Source organism: Teleopsis dalmanni, chromosome 2 (genome assembly GCF_002237135.1).
Source record: "Teleopsis dalmanni isolate 2A chromosome 2, ASM223713v2, whole genome shotgun sequence".
Classification (NCBI taxonomy): domain Eukaryota; kingdom Metazoa; phylum Arthropoda; class Insecta; order Diptera; family Diopsidae; genus Teleopsis; species Teleopsis dalmanni.
In genome coordinates this window covers 93,105,154-93,130,323 of record NC_051847.1, presented here as the reverse complement: position 1 = coordinate 93,130,323, position 25,170 = coordinate 93,105,154, and the positions used below count along the sequence as shown (strand labels likewise).

General features: G+C 30.6%; 4 protein-coding genes across 4 annotated transcripts; 2 read left to right on the top strand and 2 right to left on the bottom strand.

The window, feature by feature from the left end:
- Positions 1-1,062: 1,062 nt before the first annotated feature.
- LOC119677985 (activating transcription factor 7-interacting protein 1) lies at positions 1,063-18,603 on the bottom strand. The gene is made up of 5 exons (XM_038089586.1): positions 18,447-18,603; positions 5,394-5,580; positions 2,294-5,330; positions 1,872-2,224; positions 1,063-1,806 (listed from the first exon to the last, which is right to left on the bottom strand). The coding sequence occupies exons 2-5, from the start codon at positions 5,524-5,526 to the stop codon at positions 1,340-1,342; spliced, it is 3,990 nt and encodes a 1,329-aa protein (XP_037945514.1). The 5' UTR covers positions 5,527-5,580; positions 18,447-18,603; the 3' UTR covers positions 1,063-1,339.
- A 2,047-nt stretch (positions 18,604-20,650) lies between these two features.
- LOC119684749 (transmembrane protein 223) lies at positions 20,651-21,515 on the top strand. Its single transcript, XM_038098860.1, has 2 exons — positions 20,651-21,148; positions 21,205-21,515. Exons 1-2 carry the CDS (start codon positions 20,719-20,721, stop codon positions 21,495-21,497), a joined length of 723 nt encoding a protein of 240 aa, XP_037954788.1. The 5' UTR covers positions 20,651-20,718; the 3' UTR covers positions 21,498-21,515.
- LOC119684750 (H/ACA ribonucleoprotein complex subunit 3) lies at positions 21,516-21,942 on the bottom strand. Its single transcript, XM_038098861.1, has 2 exons — positions 21,779-21,942; positions 21,516-21,723 (listed from the first exon to the last, which is right to left on the bottom strand). The coding sequence occupies exons 1-2, from the start codon at positions 21,830-21,832 to the stop codon at positions 21,583-21,585; spliced, it is 195 nt and encodes a 64-aa protein (XP_037954789.1). The 5' UTR covers positions 21,833-21,942; the 3' UTR covers positions 21,516-21,582.
- An 833-nt stretch (positions 21,943-22,775) lies between these two features.
- LOC119681145 (crossover junction endonuclease EME1) lies at positions 22,776-23,797 on the top strand. Its single transcript, XM_038094246.1, has one exon. The coding sequence runs from the start codon at positions 22,815-22,817 to the stop codon at positions 23,745-23,747; it is 933 nt and encodes a 310-aa protein (XP_037950174.1). The 5' UTR covers positions 22,776-22,814; the 3' UTR covers positions 23,748-23,797.
- The last annotated feature ends 1,373 nt before the right edge of the window (positions 23,798-25,170 follow it).

Sequence of the window (25,170 nt, the reverse complement as noted above, 5' to 3'; positions counted from 1 at the left end):
AAATACCTATTGTGATCTGATCTATAGCCAGATAATTAGACCAGCATTACTTTATGGGTGTGTCGCGTATAGCAAAGCTGCCGACTCTACTATACAAAAGTTACAAGTCGCTCAACGTCAGACTCTCCGAAGACTCTTCAAAGTGCCTTGGTACATCCGCACAAACGACATGCTAAGAGACCTTAGAATAGACCTGATCAAAAAATACATAAGGGACAGAGCCCTGAAGTTATATGCGAAAATTGACAGGCTAACCTACTTACCATTAACTAATCTTAGAGTAATCAGTCTCCGCACGGGGAGGTACGCAGATCTTAGATCAATCACTGAATAATCATGAAGCTTATGAGAGATATACAAATTAGTCAATGAAATGGGTGGGACCCTGTGGTATCCCCAGCTATCAAAGAGTATAAGTGCCCACTTGCGCTGACTCGAAAAAAGAATCAACATACATACATACATACTTTTGTGTTGGCTTAAATTATACAAGATATACTTGTTTCGAAAATGTACCTCCTATTTTTTTGAAGAAATTTTGGGTGGTAGTATGTGATTCTTGTCTTCACATTTATTTTTAAGTTTTTTATCTTAGTTTTGAATTATTATGAAAAGAGTGGTTCTACTTCTTTTGTATTTTTATATTAAAAACTTGGCTTTGTATAAACTTGACATCTTCACTAATGTTCTGAAAATTGAAACAGATGTCCAAGCCTCATTGTTTTAAGACTACACACTTACGTTTGTAAAAGTTTCTTTATTTTGCTTAATCTATATGTTTTTCCTTTTTATAATGTAACGATATAGAAAAAATATACCATATTTATAAATATAAATAATTATTATGTACCGATTAGATTAATTTTTTTATATCAATTACTTACCCAAGTAACATTGAAAAAATCATAACTTAACGACTGACTGACTATATGTATAATACATGAATAGCCATTAGTTTTATAAATAAAATTTTATGGTATATTTATTTTTATTTTATTATAAATTCAAATTTAATTATACAATTAAAATAATTCATATAAATACGATTTAGTAACATAATTTAAAATTATACATAAGATCTGCAGCCATATGTATGAAAAACTATAATATAAGAAGTTAGTGAAGGACATATAAAAATTGGATACTTTGCCAGCCAAGAGAAAGCAGGAGTTTGTTATTCTAAATTACTTATTTTATATTAAATATTAATACCAAGATTTGGAGTAATCCCCAATTCAGTTAATTCAATCACTTAAACCGTTTACTATTATACAAATTAATTAAATATTAACTATTAACTTAATTTTAAACTTACAAATTAACTTCCACGATTTATTTATTAAACCCACGTCTTCGGCAGACTAAATGGACCGTGACGGTCGTGTGCATCCACAGCCCTCACCGCAAAATAATATCTTTGTCCTTCCTGAAACTGTGTAAGTGTTACCGCCATTGGTAGCAACATTGCTTTCACATCCCCCACATGACGCCAGGAATCAACTGAAGGCGGACCTGATGTTTCCTGATAAGCATATATTTGATACGTTACACATTCCGCGTGGCGTTCCATTGATTCCTCCATAGTCCAAGATATAACAATGCCATTATCTAAATTACTAATGCGTATGGTAGGCCTAGGCGGAGGTAGCTTCCACGTTGAATTAACAGGCTGTGGTGGTGTTGGTGGTAATGGCGCTGGATGCGTATACTTGAGACGCTGTGTTGCAGGATTAGCTGTTGTGAGATGAACACGTGTAATACTTGTACAGGGTGGAGTCGAGACAGGAGAAACATTCGTTCTATGTGCTGTTGAAATATATAATATATGATAATAACTGTTCTTCTTATTTTCGTTATAATGCTATACTTACAGTTTTGCATTGTTGGTAGCGGGCGTGATGGTGTATTTACTGATTTATTATAATTTATTTGTGTTGCGCCCGGTACTCTAGAAAGTGCTGCAGTAGGCCTGCTATTTACATTGGCTGCCGTATTGTTTGAAACAGGTACACGAGTTCTTATGGAAGAAACTTGCGTATTTTGTGGAACGATATCATCCTCATCCGTCAAATCAATTACGGGCTTGTCTTTTGGTTTAGCGGGCGCAATACTCACCCCTGTTGGAAGTTTATTTATTTGGTTAACATAATTTTCTACAACTGTATTCGGTTGGGGTGGTCTGTAGTTTTGTTGTATTGTATTGGGTTTTGGTGTTAACTTCCGACTAAAATAACAAAACAAGAAATTTGTTACAATACAAATCTTTATTTAATGATAATTTTAATGAACTTACACAACAGTAGTTCCCTGCCGCATGAGCCCCTGCTGATGTTGAGGGCTATTTGCTGGCACAGCAAACCTACTCCTTGGTAAGGTTGTTGAAGCTGCATTTTTATTTAGAACTTTAGGTGCATTTGTTACCGGCACTGGAGTTGCTGCATTTTGTGTTGGCTGTGTAGTTGGGCGATATATGGTCGTATTATTTGTTGTAATAGGGGAGTCCATTCCTCTTTGTGGTGTAATTTTTTGTACACAACCACGTCGTAAATTTGCATTTGGAGTTAACCCAGTTGTTGGAGTAACAGTTGGTGTTCTGGTAGGTGTGTTATCTACACTGGGAGTTTGCTGGATCGGTGTTGCAGTAGCACTGCGCAATGATCTGTTGGGAGTTATCGGTACAGATGCCTGTTGGATGACAGCTGCATTAGTTTGATCGGTAAAACTTTTCCTTTGGGGTATTGACACCTGGAGACCAACGGCACGTGTAATCTTAACTGGTAAAATGAGTTGTGAATTTTTCGTTTCAAGATCTTTCATTGCGCGGTTATGCACCATTTCAAGATCACGAAATTGTTTTATAAGTTCAGTAATTTTACTGCGATAGCAAGTTAATAATTTCTCTTGGTTATTAGCCAATTCACGAAGTTCTGCTAGTTCACTACTAAATATCATAGTTTCAACAACTTTCACAGCAACTAATTCCTCCAAATCTGCTTTTGTCATTTTTGATAACGGTTTTCTGAACTTCTTTAAAAACTGAAGTTTTACATTTGGAGTTTCAACATCGTACTTTGGTGGAGGATATAGTGGTATAGTTATTTGGGATGGTTCACCTTTAAATAACTGTTTTATATCTGTTGATAGTTTTGAGTCGGTATCTACGCTCTTAATATCTTTAATATCTTTATTCTCACAGTCACTAACTGAAATATTTGCAGTTTTAGTTGATTCCTGACTGACTATATCTTTTTTCTCTACACTACAATCGGTGTCAGTTTTTAGCTTTTTCAAAGCTAATTGGTCATTTTCATTTAAGGTTTCATCCTTATTTGCTCCTGTTTCTACACAATCATGTGTACGCTTTACAGCTAGTTGTTCACTAGTATCTGAGGTTACCTTTGAAGTATTAATTTCAGACTTACTAATTGAGTTGTCTGCTTTATCTTCGAAGCTGCTAGTTTTACTTATATCATCCTCGTCAACCATCATTCGACAGGATTCATTACTTTCCTGACTGAGTCTGATACGTTTAGCAGGTGGCACTGCTTCACTGTCTTCTGTATTATTATCCTTTTGTTCAATCAAAGATGAATCCTCAACCAACTCAATATCACCATCGTCTTCATTATCTGGATCTTCAGACTGGTCCTCAGCAATAGTTAAACATTTCGATTCTTGCAATAAATTACTACTTGAGCTACAATTACTATTTGTTTCATCTTTTTCTGATAGTTGACGTTTATTGGCATTACCAGCTTCAACTTTTTTTTCTTCTGCAAAATCATCTCTAGCATTATCTGAATTGTCAAAGTGTAAATCAGAGTCATTCATTTTTTCTGCACCTTCTTCATTCACAGCTTTGGTAGGAATAGATTTATTAGCTTCCACTTTTTCATTGCATTCAATACCAGCATTATTTTCGCTTTCTTCTGTAGTTTCTTTTTTATTATTCTCATCGTCACCTTGAATACTTGTTGAGGAAGTAACCAACGATGATTCTTCATTTTGTTCAACTTTTTCTGAAATATCTGTATTTTTCGAAACTTTCGTTGTCATGTCCTCATCGTCTTCTAGTAGTACAATATCGTCGTCATCTTGTCCAACACATGGCGTATCTACTTTATCATCAGAGACTTTTTTACTCTCATCATTATCGATTATCTCAACAAGTTCAGCAGGTTTATCTTCTATACATACTACGTCATCATCAGAGTCTTCAGCATTTAAGTCTGGAGAGGTTTTTTCATCTGCTATAGTTTTTTCATCTGCAGAATTATCTTTTATTGTGCTTGGAAACACTATTTCAACATCTTCTTCAAGTACTAAAGTTGACACTTCTTCTACAACTTTATCATCTTTCCTAGTAGCTATTGTCTCCTTTTCTTTATTTTTTTTGTTTTCGATATCACTGGGTTCAACTTTCTCTTGATTTTCATTTAGTTCAGTTGCAGAGTCAGAGCATTTATCAGTAATTTTAGATACGGAATCTTTTGAAATATCATTTTCTGCAGAAATACCGTCTAAAATTTCGGTACATTTGTCATTGTCAGTTGCATCCTGAGTTACCTTTAAAGAATTTGTATTCTCATCTACTATATCAGTTGAAGTTTCTAAGTAATTTTCCTTAATTATTTCAGTTCTATTATCTATAGAATTTTCAATTTCAGATTTTTTGTCAGAATTTTTAATTCCTTGCTGTAAATCTGTCATTGGAGTTAACGAATTTTCATTTTCTGATTCTAGAATACTACTACTTTTATTAGTATTTGTTTCTGATTTATTGTTTACTTCATTTGCTACACTCGCTTCATCTACTTTATCATTATCACATTCATTGTTTGCGTCTTTAAGCATTTCCTGATCAGTTTTTTTATCCTTATGTATTTCTTGTAAAGCATTATCTGTTACTGTGATGGTGTCGTCTTCTAATAACTTAATTTTTGTGGTAGTTGAGGTTTTATCATCTTCTATACTTAAATCTACGGAGATGCAATTATTTTGTGCATTTTCTGTTACGACCTTTGAAGTTTCAGGAGTTTCTTTCGATTCATCAACGATGCAATTAATTTTTGACAGCAATTTATCTAAGTCGTCGCCAGGATTATGAGTTTTTTCTAAAGGCGTATTGCTTCCCGTATTCGTTTTGCTGTCAATATCTTCAAGCAATATATCTGACACAATATCACCTTTTGCAGTCTCAACGTTGGGAATTTCTTCCACGCCTTCTAATAACACATCTTCCAATTCTGGACTTATTTGCTCTCCTAAATCAATATCATCACTTAAATCTATATCCAAATTATCATCAGTGATAATTTCGGGATTTGTGTCTAAAAGAAAAACAGTTTACATAAGTAAGATGTAAATTAAAATGGAAATGTTTTAACACATACCATTTTCTCTAAGTAAATCCTTCTCTGAAGATAACAAATCAGCTTCAAGTTCAGTCTCGCCATTAGTTGTGGTTTTATCTGAAGTCTTATATTCTTCAATATCCACAGCGGAATTTGATTTTACTTCCATCATCTTTGTACAAATTAATTACTTTATAGATGTTTTACGGCAATTAAGTCGGTTTGTCTGTAATAGAAACAATAAAGATTAATCATAATAAATGAGAGTGTGGTTAAACTCTATACTTTTTATGATTTAATAAGAGATACATATATAAGCATCATTATAAACATAAATTAGCTCTTAAACAATATGAAAGCAAACTTAATTAAAATAGCTAATGTTTAAATTCAATGTAGATTAGGAAAGCCAAATTTAAGCCAGTACAGACGCCGAATAACCGAAAAAGGCATTCAGATCAGTGGCGACACTAGGTGTCAGCAACGTCGCCGACCGCCGACGGCCTGTCGCCCTCAAGGGTCACGCAAAAAGTTGTACATATTTCTTAAAAATTTAATTAATAATAAATTCAAAATTGCGAATATTACTGAGCAAACAGTTCAATTAAGATAGCCATTTATTTATTAACCTATAGCGAGGGAAGTAGGTATTTGCAATAACGGCTTTGTAGCGTCATGGTTTAATTCATGATCCCCAACAAAACAAAGAAACAAAGAAAAATCTAATAAAAGTTATCCTAAGGATTTTAATAAAAGACATTTTTCTAATTTCTATCATATTTCTCTATCTAAAACAAGATAGGAGAGTAGAAACGAAGCAATAAAAGCGATATATTTGCAATTTGATGATGTTATTGAAGACGTGAATGAGCTGAGAAATAAAACTGATTATTCAGAACTGACTTTTGAGTTTATTGTAGCTTAACACGTGTGGTACGAACTTTTACTATAAGTGGACAATATAAATAAATTATGGCAATCGACTGAAGTAAACTTGAAGATCGCTATTGATAGTCTACACTCATTTCATACCTGCGTAAAAGACTATCGCAATACTGGATTTAAAACAACTGTAGAAAAAAGTAGTTACCTAAATTTAAAGAAAAAATAATAGCAAAGAAGAAACGATTGTTTACTTATGAACATATTGATGAACTGTATGGGTTCATCAACCATACATGCAATATAAAGTAACCACAATGATCGATGCTATCATAATGATACTGACTATTGGTTCAAAGCGTAATGACTTAATGACATTAATCATATGAAAAGTATACCAAACAAAGACCTTTCCAAGCAATATAATGTTTTAGGTTTTATATTTTGGAAAGGTGAATATCGCCCTTTTGGAAAGGGCGATATTCAGCCTTTTAAACTGTATGAGGAGCTGCTGCTTTTAAAATAGAACTCACTAGGCTTAATCAAAGATATAAAGCAACTCACCCGATATATTAAAGAAAATAATTTAAAGAAAATAAATCCGAATATTTATTTAGTAATCAAAATAATGGTCACAATTCCACTCAGTATAGCTTTTTTTGAAAAAAATTTCTCAAAGTTAAAATGGATTAAGACCTACTTGAGAAGTTCAATAAACCAAAAGAGACTATCTGCATTGACAACTCTATCAATTTAAACAAAAATAACAGCTCAAACAAATTATGATATTTTTTTTAAATTATGAGGCTTAAAGTAGGAAAATTCATTTATTTTAATTTGAATTTAAATAAATAAAACTTTCATACATGCTTCGTCGCATTACTGAATTATTTAAATTCATTAATCTAAATTATTTACTTTTATAATTCAGTAATAAAGGAGGCCTCGCTTTTCTGATACCGCCAACGTCCAGAGTTGATCTAGCTCCGCCACTTATTCAGATAGTAAAAGAAGGATGCTGTGACTGAAAAGATTTGACAGGACATGGTTATGATAATGGTGCCAATATGTTCGGCATTAATAAAGGCGTTGGAAGAACGTCATTTTATCGCTTTATCGATTATCGATAGCTCTATCACTTTATTTCAATTTACTACCTAATTTTTTATAAGTTCGATACATTTTCCGATACATGCATTTACATTCGATAATATAATCACAATATACAACATACAATAATTAATATCAACAATATAAGGTTTCGGTTTTAAACACCAACCACTATATGTCATAATATTCAATGTTTTACGAGAAATCGAAAATATACGAAAACCAGCACTTGAGTCATTAAACTGATTTAAATGATTGTCACCTATATAAAATATTTGGTAAGTACTATTAGAATCGATTTTAATAAATATAAGTAACGCGATAACCTGTGTTCGTGTATAAAGAAAGAAGTAAACGCCAATGACCAGAAATTATTACATTTTTAATCTAAGACATATATACAATAAGTATCCATATTACAATATAAATGCCTGTTTTAAAAATAAAATATTTTCAAACAAAAAAAAAATATATATTAAGAAAGTAGTAAAAAAAAAATGCCGTTACTAAAGTAGCAACATTGTACGACGTGTGGCAACCCATGTGTGCTCGAATTTTTCTGCGAGAGAGCCAACGTGACGAGAGAAATTTAATTTCTCAAAATAAAAATATTTGAACTAAATTTAATACACAACCGTACAGCTATTCTTTATAATACACTTTAAACAATGTTTATATCCATACTTAACATACAATAAAGGACTTTCTTTTTAAACGTTTACACACAAATAACACAACTCTACAACCACTCTCGACTGCACTGTTCAAGCTCAGAAGAGGTACTGAAAATGTTCGGATACAATCACTCATTTTTATTCGTTTCTATAGTAATCAATATTTCAGTCCGAAGTTGAAAAACGAAATTTGTATGTTGTGTTGTACTACTGTGAGAGACCCTTTGAATATAATAATTTATTGAATCTTCAAAGATTTTATTTATAATTTATTTAATATATTTTTCAATATTTTTTATGCTATAAAAACAAATTTCTGTTAAAATTTCTTTGTTGGACTCATGTATAACTAATATAATTACGAGATCCGAGAGTCTACGATTCTACGTTCCAAAGGCACTCACCAAGACTACGTAATAGTATAGATGTGATCTAAAAAACGATGGATCTTTTATATAATATATATATATATATATAATAAAAACTTTTATATAATAAAAACTTTAATTACTTTAATTTTAATTAAATTGAAAATGTAATTTAATTCAAATAATCAAAGTTTAATAACCTATAAAAACCCAAAATAATCCATATGTCAAAACTGAAGCTTACTGTCTTTCTAAAATTTCTAATCAAATCTTTTTATCTATGTATATTATTAAAGTTTTTTATTGTAAGAACGACAACAAAAAATAAATATAAATATATTTGTCCACACATTAAATATACATTTGACAACAAAAACATGAGTACAAAAATAAATATTAGAAGATAAATTAAAGAGATGGAATGAGAGAGAGATGGAATGAGAGAGAAATGAAATGAGAGAGAGAATCGAGAAAGTGTCATGCAAAATATGGGAAACGTTTTCATGCTCATTGAGGGTTTTATTATAAATTAAATATTTTTATATTAAAAAAAAAATCTATAAAAAGGATTGAATAATAAATTATTTTTTAGAGTTGATTTAAAATAAATATGCAGAAGGTCTAAAAACAAAAATTAAAAAATAGCTATATATTATGAAGAAATTACCAGGTAAGCGAAGAAGAGAAAAGAGACAAAGTTAAATGAAAAAAAAAAAATCAACCTGGCAATTGACGTCGTACATTTTTATTCGCAGACAAAAAAGAGAAAGAGAAAAAACTAAACAATGAAGAAAATAAAATAAAAAGTAAAAAACAATTTTGGAATTTTAAACACCCTAAGAACAGTGATAAGTAACTGAATCTATAAGGTCTGTCTTCAGAAGTTACAGATGGATTTGTAAAGGCGACTATAAAAGGACTTACAAAACTTATCTGTATTAATCTATCTATCTATACATTAGAATTCGAATATAAGAATTGATTTTTTGCACAAACCATACATTAAATCTAAAAATTCATTGAATCAATATATTTATATATATATAGTATATATATAGTTTTAATATTTCCAATTTTTTTTTTCTAGGTGCTATTGTTCCAGAGAATTTTTATAGAGAATTTTAATTTGACAATTATTTGATGATTTTTTTTGAGAAAAAATTTGTCTAAAGAAATTATCTTCTGCGATGTTGTCTCTTTCTGCTGTTTCCTCTCAAGCTGCTGATCTATCTTCAGGTATTCGTTTAATGTAGCGAGCACATTTAAATATGTTTCTTTACATATTCAATAATAATATCTTTATTCATCAACTAATACAGTTTGCTGCTGTATCTGATCTTATATAGTTTCTAATTTTCAGTTAAAGGACAAATAATCTTTCACAAAATTTATCTTTCAATAACCACTTACTTAATTAGTCCATCTATAATTGTCACGCGCCTTGGTTGTTCTTGACAGAATTTTGCATAATTACATTTGTTGAGGTTACTATATAACCTCATTGATCAATATTAAAGCAAAGTCATCAAGTTACTCATATAATTATAGAGGTCCTTTTAATACTTCAGTTTTTTAGTGGATCTCCATCTTTAGCACAATGTTAAATATTGCTGCTGGACCAAAAGTCCTGTTTGTGATATCACTTTATCGACACTTTATCGAAAGTTTACTACAAGTCTATAAAAACACAGTTCAAATTTATTGCAAAACTTCACTATATGCCCGAAGTCCAAGAACGCTAATCTGTTGTACTTTTTCCTGTCTAAAATTCTCATTGATTCTTGGTTTTAAGACCCCTTCCGTAATATTGTTGTAAAATGATGGCTTTAACTTTAAATAGCCATTATTTGGTGGTTTTCCATTCTTAAACTTTGTCATCTTCTATAGATGGAATTGCTGACAAAGGACTTAGTATACATTTGTTCGTCTATAGTAGCCAGAGTTGATTGTACGCATATATTTGTGAAGCTGGTGACCCACTGACCACCTAAGTCGATGTCTTTTATGTCTACTTAGTTGTTAGTTCTCCTTTTTTATTGACTTCTCTCAATCTTTTACTTATTTCTTTCCTTCCTTTCTGCTGACAAATTTTGTGGAGAAAAATTTTTTTTAAATCATTTCACATCTGCACAATATCTTCAGTATTATATACATCTAAAATTATAGACTCACGCATCTGTCAATTTATGACATTTATTTCTTATTACTTTAATAATAATTTGACTATAGCTGTAAAGATGCGTGATCAATTTAGTTTTGAGATTCGAAAGTTCATTTTACATAAGTTGAATGAAATAATAATTTTAATTTGACGTACACAAAGACGTCAAATTGTACCTGCATGTATACCCGTTTTTTGGAATGATCACTTCTTTTGAAGATGTGTATTTGCCAGCTATATTGTATGTAAACGTTTCACATAATAGGTATTGCAAAAAGAAATCCATTATTTTCCCAATAGATGGCTTTAGTTATATATATACGGCGTTGTATAGGTCCGATCGGGTTACGCTAGATGCCGTTAGAAAGACGAGTTTTCGCATTAAAAAATCTTTTGACAAATTGATGATTGATTGACCAGCGTTCAGTTTTGTTAGAGCTTGCGTCAAGAATGAACACTAGCAAAGAGAAACTACGCCAATTTTGCAGTTTTTCTTTGATAAATGCAAAAACGCAAGCCAGGCCGCAGAAAATATGAATATTGTTAATGGTCCTGATACTATAACAGCCAATAATTTCAATGTCAAAAATGCATCAGTTAAGCGATGGCCAATTGTAGAAAATGTCAATGAAGTCATGAAATTGTCGAGTCCGGCCATCATGTAAACACTGATTCCATTACCCCAGAGCTAAAGACTGCACAAAAACCGTATGGAACCATTTGAATAAGACTAGATACAAAAAGAAGTTCGATGTATGGGTGTCACAAGAATTAACGCAAAAAACCTCAGATCCGAATTTTCATATGCGAATCGTTGCTGAATCGACCCATTTCTGAAGTGGTTGGTTGCTGATGATTAAAAGTGGATCACTTACGACAATGTCAAGCGAAAACTGTCGTGGTCGAATCGCAATGACTCGACTGAAACGGTGGTCAAAGTAGGGTTGATTGGCAGAGAATCAATTTCTATAAGCTGCTCCCCTACGACAATCTCTTAACTCGGAACTGTACTGTTAACAATTGGATCGTATAAACGAAGCAATCGCACAGAAACGGTCAGCTATGAGTAATAGGAAAGAAATTGTGTTTCATCAGGACTCGTCAAAAAGTTCGTCTTCAATATCATGCAAAACTAATGGATTTCTCTTTATTACTCCTGTTATTATTTTTTGCATTAAAGTCTCCAAACAGTATAAGATCGTTTTTACTTTTATTTCTAAATAAAGTGGCTTTTTTTAATTTAATTTAGAATACAATCTTTTAAAAATCATTTAAAAATCAGTAGTTTCCGGTTTCCCATAACTTTGTTTTTTTCTCCGTTCCGCAGCGAAGATTGGTATTTTCTATATAAATAGTTCGTCTCAAAACTTCTTATGTTTTATATATGTCTTTTTCATATGATATATTGTTCCGATATTCCAAGCTCCAATTTGTTAGTCTATTGTTATTTGTTATTATCTGAAGAAGTTTATTATAATCTATTATAAGCTTTGTTTTAACATTCTTAACTTAAATTGTTTTTACTAATAAGCCTTGGACTTTAAGCTTGTTCACTTTATTTCATCAAAGTATAGCACTGTGCTAGCAGAGCTGGAAAGCCTTTTCCCACTTTTTTGGAGCCAAACTTTTGATTTTTTTCACTCTATGAGTTTTATTGGTAACACTTTTTTATTAAATTTGTTCCGGCAACGGTTTCAGCTTGAGTACATTCGTATATGTATATCACATATCACTTATTTACCATTCACATACTAATGTTTTGTAGTTAAACTTACATTTGGTGTTATGTTCTCCCACACAAATATTTATATACTTAATACTTATTTTCGGCTTTGATTTTGTATGGTGGTTATCGATTATTAACTTCATCATAATAAATTCCTATACAAGTTATTTGACTGACTCAACAACTAGATACTAGTCTGCATGCTAACAAAGACAATTAACTGGCAGATAAGTGGACAAAGGAATATTTCCAACCACGATGTTGTGAATAATGGTATAGGTATATGTTTACCTAAGGAGGCCAAGGTTCACACTGGACTATAGCGTCAATTAGGAAGAACAAGAAAAAGATATATGTTGACTTAAGTAGAAAATATTTAAAACAGAATTAATTATATGTTACACTCTGCTCAATGGTAAAGAAAACTTGCAAAGTGGGCTACATAATTTCTTATGGATGAAGGATTTAACAGTTCTAAATTTTTTTTGTATCATAATAGCGCAATATTTTCTTTCTTCTTATACTACGTTTACACTAACAATAGTCAAATCTCCTTAACCAATTATCGAATTAATTGCGATAATGTAAACACACGGTAAGATTTTATTGCAAGTTTATTTTTTCTTCCCACTCTCATACCCTCACAGTTCTCAAATTTTAAGCTTACATCATTCTATATTTGTGTACATGTATGTAAGTTTGTGTGGATATTTTCGCCTATACCATATACTTATAATTTGGTACTTTAATGTTTCTTGTTGATCCTAAAGCGATTTAACAGTAGTGGCGGAACCCTAAAACAATTATAGAAGTTGCTGCCACTTTGCACATATTTGTTTGCGTTTGACAGTTGTCGCAGCGCTGCAACTGCATACAAAAACCATAGCCCTCTTCCCTCTGACATTAGCAAGTTTCTTTAAATTCGCATATCATTTCATTACTTTCTCAAGCATTTCTTTATATTAATTATAATAGAAATAAAAATATTTATTGAAAATGTAAATATTGATACATATGTATTCAGATATATATGTATATATCCCAGTGCGAATTAGGATGTGTATTCAATTTTGGATAAAACAATGGATATCTGAAAGGGACTTTAGAGAACGCAGCATCCACAAAAAGTCTTACTTCTTCTTCTTCTGCTTCCATCTTTTCAGCTTCTCCAGACTCAAGTTTAACTGACAGTTAAAGCGTATTTGTTTTTATAAATTCATTGTTTTTTTTTTTTTTATTTTCGCATCTATTTGACTCTTGTTTTTCCGTTTTATAAATGCAATGGATACATACACATAATGTACATAGTTGTGTGCAAAAGCGAAAAAAAAATCATGAAAAGCAGAAGGTGAAAGAGAGAACATAAAAAGAGAGAAGAACAAAAATGGAACAGAATTCAGGTAGAATATTTATATCAAAATATAGATGCTTGGGAATGTTAATTTATAATTTTATAATAAATTTTATTAATTTCGCAGTAATTATTTTTTAATTGAAGTCCTTCCTTGCATAAAAATTTACTAATAAAAAAAGTTTGCAATGTGGACTAATTCGCACTTGCAATTATGAAAATGCATTAATTTCTGATTGTGGTATATTTACCAAGGAATCGGAATTGGAATCAAAAATAAAATTAATTATGGACAATATACAATAAAAAAATAAAAATAAAAATTAATTTTAAAAACGAAAAAATATAAAATTCCACACTGACGCCTTTATTAGTATTTTCCGATTTGCTTCTGCACACAACCGCACACACCGCGTACATCTGTGCATGCCGTCGCATATCTCTTGTGAGAGAGTAAACGCAAGAGAATTAGAAATACAAAGCGACATTTAAAATTACACAAACTGAAGATATATTTATGACATGAGAAAATGAGAATAAAAAAACAAAATAAAATTTGAATTATGGATATCTTTGGAACTACTGCAAATAAAATTAAGCTTTAGTCGATGAACCTTTATCACAACTTTACAACTCCGAAACTAACAAGCATAACTCCGCCATACTAAAGTATAAAGATATCTTTCAATATTGTTTTTTTTTCTGCACATAACTCGAAAATCGCTTAAAATATTTGCCAAAAAAAAAAAAAATGGGTGTGACATAAAGTCTCTCATAAGAAGAACCGTTTTAACTCCCTCGAAATCTGGTAGTATTTTATAATATCAATATAGAAAAAAAAAAATATACACAGATATTTTAAAAATCTTTGAATTTTATACTTGGTTCAGATCTGACAATCAATAGCTAAACCAGAAGATACTTTACCCCAGAATAGCAACGTCACATACACAACTGTGCGCAGTTGTTACTGTTGTGCTTTATTCCGGTTTTATTGATTTCGTTTACATGCCACACCGCAGTTTGCAGCGACTGAACTGAAAAGGTGCAAAATGTCGACCGATATTTGGAAAAGAATATTAATGGAACTCTTGGACTAGAAGAAAAATTCTTCAGAAAAAAATAATATTCTTATATATGATATGATATATAAATTAATGACCTTTGACCTGTAAGACGAGAGACTGTTGCAGAATATGTCGGAACCTTAACCGAAAGAAAGAAAACACAAAATTGGATCATTTATGTAGAAAGTAAATTTTAACAATAATAAAATTTTTTTATTTCAAACTGCAAGTTTTAATAACAATTTTAATAATTATAATTAGAATAAAATAAATATTAATTTATTTCTACAAAAAATAAATTGGTGAGGAACTTGAATTTACTTATACATATCTACATATATATATATATGTATACACAAACACACACACATAGACGCAACAATTCAACTTTTCGCTCTCTAGTTTTTTATTTGTACGTCTGTTTATTTTACAATGTAGCTTGTATGTACACACGAGAATTTTAAGTACTGTACTTTTCCACATTTCATACGGGGCTTAATAGAAAAAGTTGACCACATATTCCAAATTGATAATGAATTTGGGTAATAACTTTAGTTATAAGTAAAGTAACCATATTTAATTAAAAATAATTAAAAAAAAAATTCCGGTTATATATATACCCATATATAAGTTATATAAGCTAATTATATATATAAAAAAAATTAAATTTCTTTCCAAATTTTTAATTTTAAAATAATTTTCTTATCAAATATTTTCTATTTATTTCAACGAGAATTTTAAAATTTTCGTTATTCAATGACTTCAGTTGTATGCAATACATAAAAAAACAACAAAGAGAGATAATTTATGTAATACAAATTTAGAGAGGCAGAGCAAGAAAGCTATATACGAGCACAGTGATGACGATGAAAATATTTTTACTTTTATTTTATTTTTATTTTTTCACAATATAATATTCTTTTAATTCTTTATAATTAATTTGTTTTTGTTATATGAATGTTTTTTGTTTTTCTTTACAGTGTAAAAAACTGTTATGCTTATGTTCACACCAAAAAACAAAATTCAAAGTGTGGAACGTATTGTGAGGAATATTGGAATAATTCAAAAATCGGTTAGGTATATCTTTTAGAAGAGACATGTTACTCTAATATACAGTAATAGTATTTGTTTGATCAAAAAATGAAATGAAACCAATTTCCATATCAGCAGATGATAAGCCTGCTCTACCTGTGTATACACACACATACACATACATATATGTAAATGCAAATGTAACCAAAGCAGCGAGTGTGTGTCATTGCTTTGAAAATTATGTTGTTATAATCATAAGAAGACCTGTCAAAAACTGTACTTAGAGAAAGACCTATTTTTTAAAACATAAATACTGGATGTTTTAAAAGAAACAAAATCATGTTGGACCTAAAAATAATACGAGCAAAACTCTCTTTTGCTTTGTTTGACAACATACATTAAACGTAAATATAAGTTTGTGCACTAATTGTGCGGGAAAAAAATTTTATTTTATGAAATCTTCGAAAAAAATACAAGTAATTATTTGTAAGATTTTTTTTTGTTAAAAATCTTTAAAAAGAAAATATAATATATAAAAAATGTCAGCTGCTTGATAGTTTTGCCGCAACCGCTTTACACAAAACGCAAGACAGAGAACTCATTCACGTCTACAGTTTTGCTAAAATGGCTGCGAGAGTAAAAAAGAGATAACACAACCAACCAAGAAATTTTGGATGTATATAATAAAATCAATAAAATCGTATTTTATTACGTAATGTTTTAGAAATTATAGGTCTCAATCTTACTTCCAAGAATATCAAAAGCTTTTTAATTATTAACCGTTGAAAAAGTGCTGCCAACAAGCAAACGAAAAACTTAAAGCAAACAAAAACAAAATTCACAAATAATGCATACTAAGCAAAACGACACCAAACCGAAAAGTGTTCGTCAATGCCCCAGAACCCAGTCTTACATAGAACTAAACAGAGATCTGAAAAGAATTGGGATAATATCCGATATAGTATATATTTTTATATGCGAACAACAGACGTATTTCAAGAAAAGCAACGAAGCGTCTCTTGTGTGTCAGCGGGGTGAGGATATACACGTGCAACCATGGAATATTTTGCTGTGTTATGTGCGCATTTTAATATACACACATGAAACGTGTTCGAATCGAAAAAAAAAAATAAAGAATAATTTGAAACATTTAGATTGGAAAATTTGGATTGTAAAGGTTTTGGATGAGTTTTTATCTCAAACCGATAATTGTTTAGTTATTAAACAACATTTTTGTAAGATTTATGAAAAATGTTTGCAGTCCACTAAGCCCATTGGGCGATTCTATCGTATATGTATGCCTGCATGCATAAGTGAATAACTGCAACAATGGAAATATCAAACAGAAAAGTTTTTGTAGACCTCATAGAAATATAAGAAAACTCAATTAGATAAGTACGTTTTTAAATATAGAAATAGACATTGGCTCAACTATTTTAGTTTACCTACTTTTCCGAACTCTCTCTTACATTGTTTGTTTGTATGTGTTGAGAAGTGTCGTTGTGCTTGCGAAGCAAGCGCTACGTTTTTCGACTGATTATTGATTAGAGTTTTGGAATAAAACGGCATATTAAGAAAGTTGAGAAATATTTAGTTAATTTTCTCGCGATTTAAGATTTATATTGTAAGAAAGTAAATTCTTGATGAATATTTCTGGATTTTAAAGGAAAGTAAAAATAATTTCCTATAAATTAGATTTCAACCGATAGAAAGGATATGTTATACAGGATCAGAGAAAAATATTAAATATATCGTCCTTCCATAATGAAGTCAAAGAAATAACTTAACTAGGTCTGCATATACTCAGTAATTCATCGCCCATTATTACAAAATAGAGTTGCCAACATTTAGAAAATAATAGATGTGCAAATAAATATACAGAGAAAATAATAATAGAGTATATACATCTAGTTAATCTATATAATGAAAACAATTAATACATTTTATTTTTATTTTCTCTAAAGCATAAGTTGAGTTTATTTGCATATCCATAAATTCTATATGTTGGCAAATATTTGTGTGTTTGTTCAAATATATATACACAAGTATATTAATCTTATTAATATATTTTTTTATATTATATTAATCTGAACTATAAAGTTAATTTAGAGCAAAAAAGAAATGAAACTAATAATTAAAAACAAACCTTTTGATTAGTGTATAGTCATGATTTATTCAAATTATAGTAGTTAATATAGTATCTGAACAATAAAAACCTTTTTGGGGTTTAAGCGGAAAATGTTATAAAGTGTCCAATGACTACTGTGATGTTAATGTTTTTAAGTAACTCATTAAATACTCTACAGTAGACCATAAATATCTAATTAATTATATAATAAAAGTCATGTTTCTTCAAATAGAAAATTTACATCCTGAAGAGCTGATCTTTTCTCTCTATTACCACTTTTCCATATGGAAAACGAAAGTAATCACAAGTGAATCTCACTTAAATATATCAAAGCAAATATGTGGAAACCCTGCTTTTTGTTTTGTTTTTTTATTTTAATACATTTTTATAACAAACAAATTTAAAATTAATTTTAATTTCCTTTTTGTATATAACAAATACAGTTAAACACTTTAGAAACTAATATTAAATAAAATTATTTTAAAACAAAAAAAAATTATGTTTCATATGCAAAAACAAGAAATTCACTATATCGATATATAACTTTAGCGGCATTTTTATTAAATAAATTTTTAACTTTTGTGAAGACCTACCTTAATGCTACAAATTGTTTTATACAAAATATTTTTTTACGTTACTAAAATATTATAGAACCTCAATAATTTAATAAATATATTGAAACATGCTATAAAATCATCCGCACTTATATCTCCGCGATATCACTACCACCACTGACAACACAAATATGACAAATGGCAACACAACAGTGTAAGTAGTTCCACAATATGGCCCACAAATTTATTTCTGCATGTACAGTACTTGAAAAAATTTTTAACATATGTTTTACAACAAAATAAATGTAAAATATTATGTGATCACACATTCACTTTCATTTCTCAATGTTTATATATATATTGTATTGTATTTATTATTGTTACATTTAATAATAGTAAAGAGCCTCGAAAAAAGTGCAACGACATACGGTATTTTTATACAAACATCTTGATGAGCACATGAATGGAAGTAGAATTTTATGTGTACATTACGAACTTTAGTTATCGAAATTTGCCTAAAGTTCGTACATAAATGCCAACCATTTACATTAGCCATGTTTCAGTAAACAACGATATGGATCTTCTTTGCTGAAACAATACAGATCACATGTAAAAGTAATTAGGATGAAGTGCATCACCATGGAAATATTGAAAATTTAATAATTCAAATTTGCATAACAGTTATTAAATTAAAAAATAATAAAGTGTTACTCTTTTCCGCCAAACTCCATGTTTTCACTTGCTGTTTTGATTTTATTTTTTACTGTACCTTATCATATGTTAAAGTCGCATTGCCAACGATTTTGTGTAATATACGTTTCACTTTTATTTTGAACATACATTTCACATTGAACCACAATGTGAACCAGTTCAATTGCTTTCACGACTCATTGCAAGCAATCCCAAATCAAATGCAATCAAATTTGTTTACCTTTTTTTTTGTAAATATGCCAAGATTTTATGAAAAACTATTACTTACAGTATGTTCAATGTATGCACTTGAAACGTATTTGGAATTCACTTGAAACTCGTAGGAACTTATTTATACGAAACCAGTCATTTGCGCATATGGGATTTTGTATACAGAAACCAGTCGTATGTTTTTCATTTGTAATTTTTGATCCAAATCAGTCATTTAGGGCCAGTGTAAGCGTACTATTATTGCTTTGCATGTAAATTGAGCAGATTATTGTTTAGGTTTTAATATTTTTTGTTATTTTTGCTATCTTTTTTATTTGGTTACATTATTATGATTCTGTTTATATTATCCTTCTTTATAAAAGTTTCGATATACTTTCTCTCCCTCTCAATTTTTTAATTTATCTAGAAAACAACATTTGAACCGATATGGTCTTTTGAAATAATTTTTGATTTTAATAGTTTACGGCGAAACCTGCAATTATATTTAGTGACATTTAAATTTTTTTATATATTTTTTAATTATTTTACAATAACTGATTCCGATAGTTTCAATGAGTTTTTAATAATTTCCTTAATAAATTTGTTAATATATAAAAATTCGGACAGCATATAATAACATGAACATGCTTTTGCTTAGGTTATCTGGTTATTTTTACACAATCAGCTGTTTTTTGTTGTTCTCGAAATACCATATAATCTCCTTCACCTTTTCAGATTTCATTAGACATTGAAAAAGGGATATAAATTAGTTAAGGTACATTCACGCCAAAGCAAACGCTTGTGAACGAACAAACTTTTTCAGGTAATGGTACGTGTGAAATTCTCTGAACTGACGACAACACAAAACAGCTGATTGAGTACAATTTTCCAGATAACCTACAAAAAAGCATGTTCATGTTATTCGTACCATTACCTGTGAATATTCGTTCGTTTTCAAACGTTCACTTTGGTTTTTAATTACTTTTGCCAATATTACAAACGAAACCATCTGCAAATTTTAGTGACGCCAACTCAAAATTCACAATTCAAATTTGACACAAAGCTGTTCCATGAAAATATCGTGTAATTTGCCACTTTATTTGTGTTACGCTCTCAGTTTGTACTTTACACACCTAATTGTTAAACGAGGGCAGAGTCGCGCAAAGTTGGCTATTTTCATTCAGTGTATTTTGTTGTTGCTAACATAAGCACATAACCCGCTAACCTGTGCTCCGTGAACACCCTAAATGTAAAGTTTCTTAATATGCCACACATACCTTCGCTTCAATCTTGAGTGTCAAACCTCATCGGTCGCCCATGGGCAGCTTTATAAAAAATCAGCTGACAAGTTTGTTAGGTTAGCTTTTGATGAAGATATGTAACTTCCAAATATTTATTTTTTTCGTTAAAGATGAGTTCTATGTTAAGTATAGCTCTGAGGTGTTCGACAAATAGTATAAGATTACCACCATATAGACTTCAGAAAACGACAACATTATTTCAACAGGCGATAATCAAAAATTGCAATTCTATCGGCGGTTTTCGTTCAGGCCTGAGCGTGATATCAAGAAATTTCTGCACTAGAAATATAGACATCAACACAAATGTTGCGAAAGATGTAGTACTATTTACATACGAGAACCCAAAATTTTATAAGGTAATAAATATTTTCGGGATTGCTCAATTTGTGTTCTGGACTTATTTATCACATTTTGCACTGACAACTTTAAAAGACGCACCGGTCGAGGAAAATCCTGAAGTTGAGTTATCGTGGTACCAACGTATTAATCTTGGAGAAAACAAATACAGAAATGGAATTAGCGTATTTTGCTTTTTAGTTGGTAATTTTTTGATGGTTGTTTGTTTAAAGTACAATTTAAACTCTGATTCATTATAGGTTATGGCATTTTGTTTTCTGTTTGGATGTTTACACTAAGATCAGTGCGATTTCTTATACTAAGAAAAGGTGGTAATGCCGTTTCGTTTGTTACCTATGGTCCTTTCAATAGAAATCGCATTATGGATGTACCCTTGAATTGCATGTCTGCACAGGAGGCACGTGAATTAGCTAAAGTACAATTACCAATTAAAGTAAAAAACAAATCGCTGTATTATGTGCTCGATATGCGAGGAGAATTTAAGAATCCAAAGCTGTTTGATTATACTGCAGGCCTTAAACGAAATTTATAATAAAATAAATTTTCTTAATACTCTAATTTTATTATATTAACGAAGCCTTTGTTTTTACAATTCTGCCACTTAAAGATAAATTTATTCAATAAACAGGTTGTGGTTTTTGTGTGAGTAGGAGTCCGAAACGCTTTTTAATCGTCAGCCTATGCCTGGAATATTTATCTTCTGGTGAAAATCGTGCTGGATGCGCTGACGTTGTTGGCAGTCCCAGTTCGGTGCGTTTCTAAATAACAAAAGAAAATTTAGAAAAGTTTCAAATTTATATATATTCACCATACATTCAGCGTATAAACTCGATCACCGTTTTCATTTAAAGTATACATTAAATACATTGTCGGATTCTTTTATTTATTTAGTTAAGAAAATGAGAATTTCCACCAATTCCGTTATCGGCTACAAACACGTGTATACGCTGCCTTTGTTAAATACTAAATATTTACCTTATTGTGCTTGTAGAACAATTCTCACGGTTGCATTTCATTTAACAAAATTTAGTATTTCATATAAAGGTGTGAACACATGAGCTCTTAATTATTTTTAACGCTTTAAAAATATGTATCACTTCTAAATCGAGGTAAAAACTTGTTTTATGTTATTGCCTTCGTGGGGTAATCAATAACATATATTAATTGCTACAGCATCCAACTGAAAAATTTAATTTGGATATCATTTAATTTTAAATCATCTTCATAAATTCATCAATTCACCATTGCCCACCTACTTAGCTTTTAGATGTCTTTTCAGCGAATTCTTCGTCATCTATATATACACCGCTTACCTCCGTAGCCTCACACAGCTTTGCCTGCAACTCCGTCTTAGTACCACATGTGCTAAGTCCCTTTTAAGTGCTATTTAAGCTGTCGCTTCAATTATACTATATAAATTCGAATGACTTCTTCATAATTACTAACCTAACAGTCATTTTCATAAATTTTATTAAAAAATTATTTTAATTATACTCTGTCATCTGACTGGAATTTCCCATTTGCTTTCAAAAATCTTCCACAATAGATCAGTTTCAAGGTTTGGCACTATTATAATGCGAGTTGCTTATGCGTTAAGTAATTTCAGAAAAGTGAGCTTATTTTTGCGAATTTTGTTTTTGCTTTACATATATATTTTTAAGCGACATGTGTTCTTTTGGAGTATTCATGTTGAAAGAAGACATATTTTGTACAAGTGTTGTTGTGTTTGCAAACTCAATGTTTGATGTAAGAGCAACAAATGCAACCATGCTGTTTGTGGATGCTAAGTAATTCAAAAATATGAATTAAGTTCCACGCACACGAATTTTGGTTCTAATAATTTTATTTAATGGATAACAAAGCTGACAAATTATGGAAAAAAGTAATACGAGATCAACAGAAGCGCATGAAACCAGGAGAATGTCTCAAATATGTACGTATGGTGATTGACAATGGTTTAATCAGTGATTCTTTTGGTCAAGAATTCTTGGCCGAGTTAACAAGTTCTCAACTAAAATATGAAGTCCGTCGCCTGCAAGTCGCTAATTGCATTATTTGGGAGCGTAGCGTTGGACAAAGACAACTTTTACCCAGTGATGCAGAAGAGTCAAGCAATCCTCTTGATGAAGAGTGGAAAACAGAAAATCAAGTTTTACAAATAATTAGCGCAAATGAACTACAATACGCAGTAAAAGACCTAAGCTTGATAAATTTGGTGGACAAACTTCGTAGCTTGTATCCCGACAAACAACATACAATTGGTATAATGCACAATGAAAAGAAAAAGTCACAAAATAGTACTATTTCCAACGCTTTGATAGAAATGCAGATTATGCACTCTCTTAATGTAACCGAAATACCAGCAAAGATGGCAGAGCTGGTTGCTTTGCTACGGCGTTTTACAAAATCAATTGCAGAAGCACCATATAAGCAACAGAAATCGGAAACACTTGGAGGATTCAAAAAATATTTAGCAAACGATAAGAAACAGTGTGTGCGAGTTGTAGGCACAAATGGATTTGGACGTTTGTGGCAGCAGCATCTGAATCGTCTTCCACTCGTCACTTTGGAAATTGCAGAGTCAATTATTTCCCAATATTCTTGTCCAAAAAAATTGTTAGAAGAATACGAAAATAATCCGAATGCAACAGATGTTATTGCTGAATTAAGAATAAGCAGAGGTGGACCACAGCCACTGCAAACAGATCGCCGTATTGGAAATGTCCTGAGTAAAAAATTGCATACAATTTACAATACACGAGATCCGAACGCGCTTGTTTAGAAAAATGTATTTATAAAATTTATGCATTAACATTTTATTTACTATTTAACTTGCATAGCTTATAAGTCAAATTATTTTACTTGGTAATCTATTGAATTGTGAATAAATAATTTTAAATTAACACAATTTTACATGATTTATATAGAGTTTTTATATTCTTATAATTTACAGTAATCGCTCACAAATCATAACATTGTTTTTCGGGCAGTTCCAATTTCTGAGGTTCTAAATTCTGCTCCTTAATTTGTACCACCGTTTTTTTAACTTTTGTGGTATTAAGCGGCACTTATGATTTTAAAAGAGTTTCTATGTGCTCCATTTTCAGTATTCGGAAAACTCAAACGTTTTAACAGCTTTTATGCGGATTTATGTTCACAATATATATTGAACTTTGTTTTTGCTCGTAATCTGTAGTTTACAAAGTTAGTTCGTCAATTAACTTAACTGGAAAGAAAATGATAAAAAAAGATTTAGCAGATCATGTGTACCCATTTATGCAAGAAAAAATGTAACAGTAAGGACTTGAGACTACTTCACAATTTAAGTACCCCTATTATATAATCTAAGGTTTTCAAATAAGTTTAAGGTATTCTCTAAGTTACACAGGTCACTTAGAGAATATTTAACACCGATCTATATACTCAAACTGATCAAACTAGAGCTATAGGTAAAATATGGAAACACAAATAGTGCTGGATATAGCACACTATCAGAAGACCACACTGTAATATGGACCGAAAGACATAGAAGTTGGGTCAGATAGGTTATTGACGCTCCGATACACTGTGATAATTATATTAAAAATAGTAAGTATATTTCGAATATAATTCTAGTTCAACATTATAAAGAAAAGTACGGTGAAGCATGACATTTAATATTTATTCTTTTCCAAAATATATGTTAATAATCAAAATAATCAAAACACCTAATATTTTGACAAATAGATATAAATTACAAATAAAAAGAAAGAGAAAGAATAGTAACACATGCAGAGAAACTGTGTATTCCCCGTAATCCTCACTGCAGAAGTTGTGGAAACCCGCAGGGAAAAGAAGCCATAATACATTTTTTCTGTGAATGCCCGGTTTTGGAGTCCAGAAGATATAGGTTCTTTGGAAGATATTTCTTTGATATTTTATCAGACTGTTCATCTGTGAAGACGAAAGACATATTAAGTTATCTAAATTCGGCGAGATGGATTTAGTCTCTACTCTTCTATACTATTGTTCTTTTGCCGGCGAAAAATAACTAATTGAGGTACATGGAAGTAATGTAAAGGCCTGCTACTGCAACCAACCAACCAACCAAGAACAGTAAATGGATGTAGTATAAAAATTCATTACACAGAAGTAATTATTTTTGGACTTAAAGAAATTTTTATGAATTCGAAGGGCTACAATCAGATTTATTAATAGGTTTTATC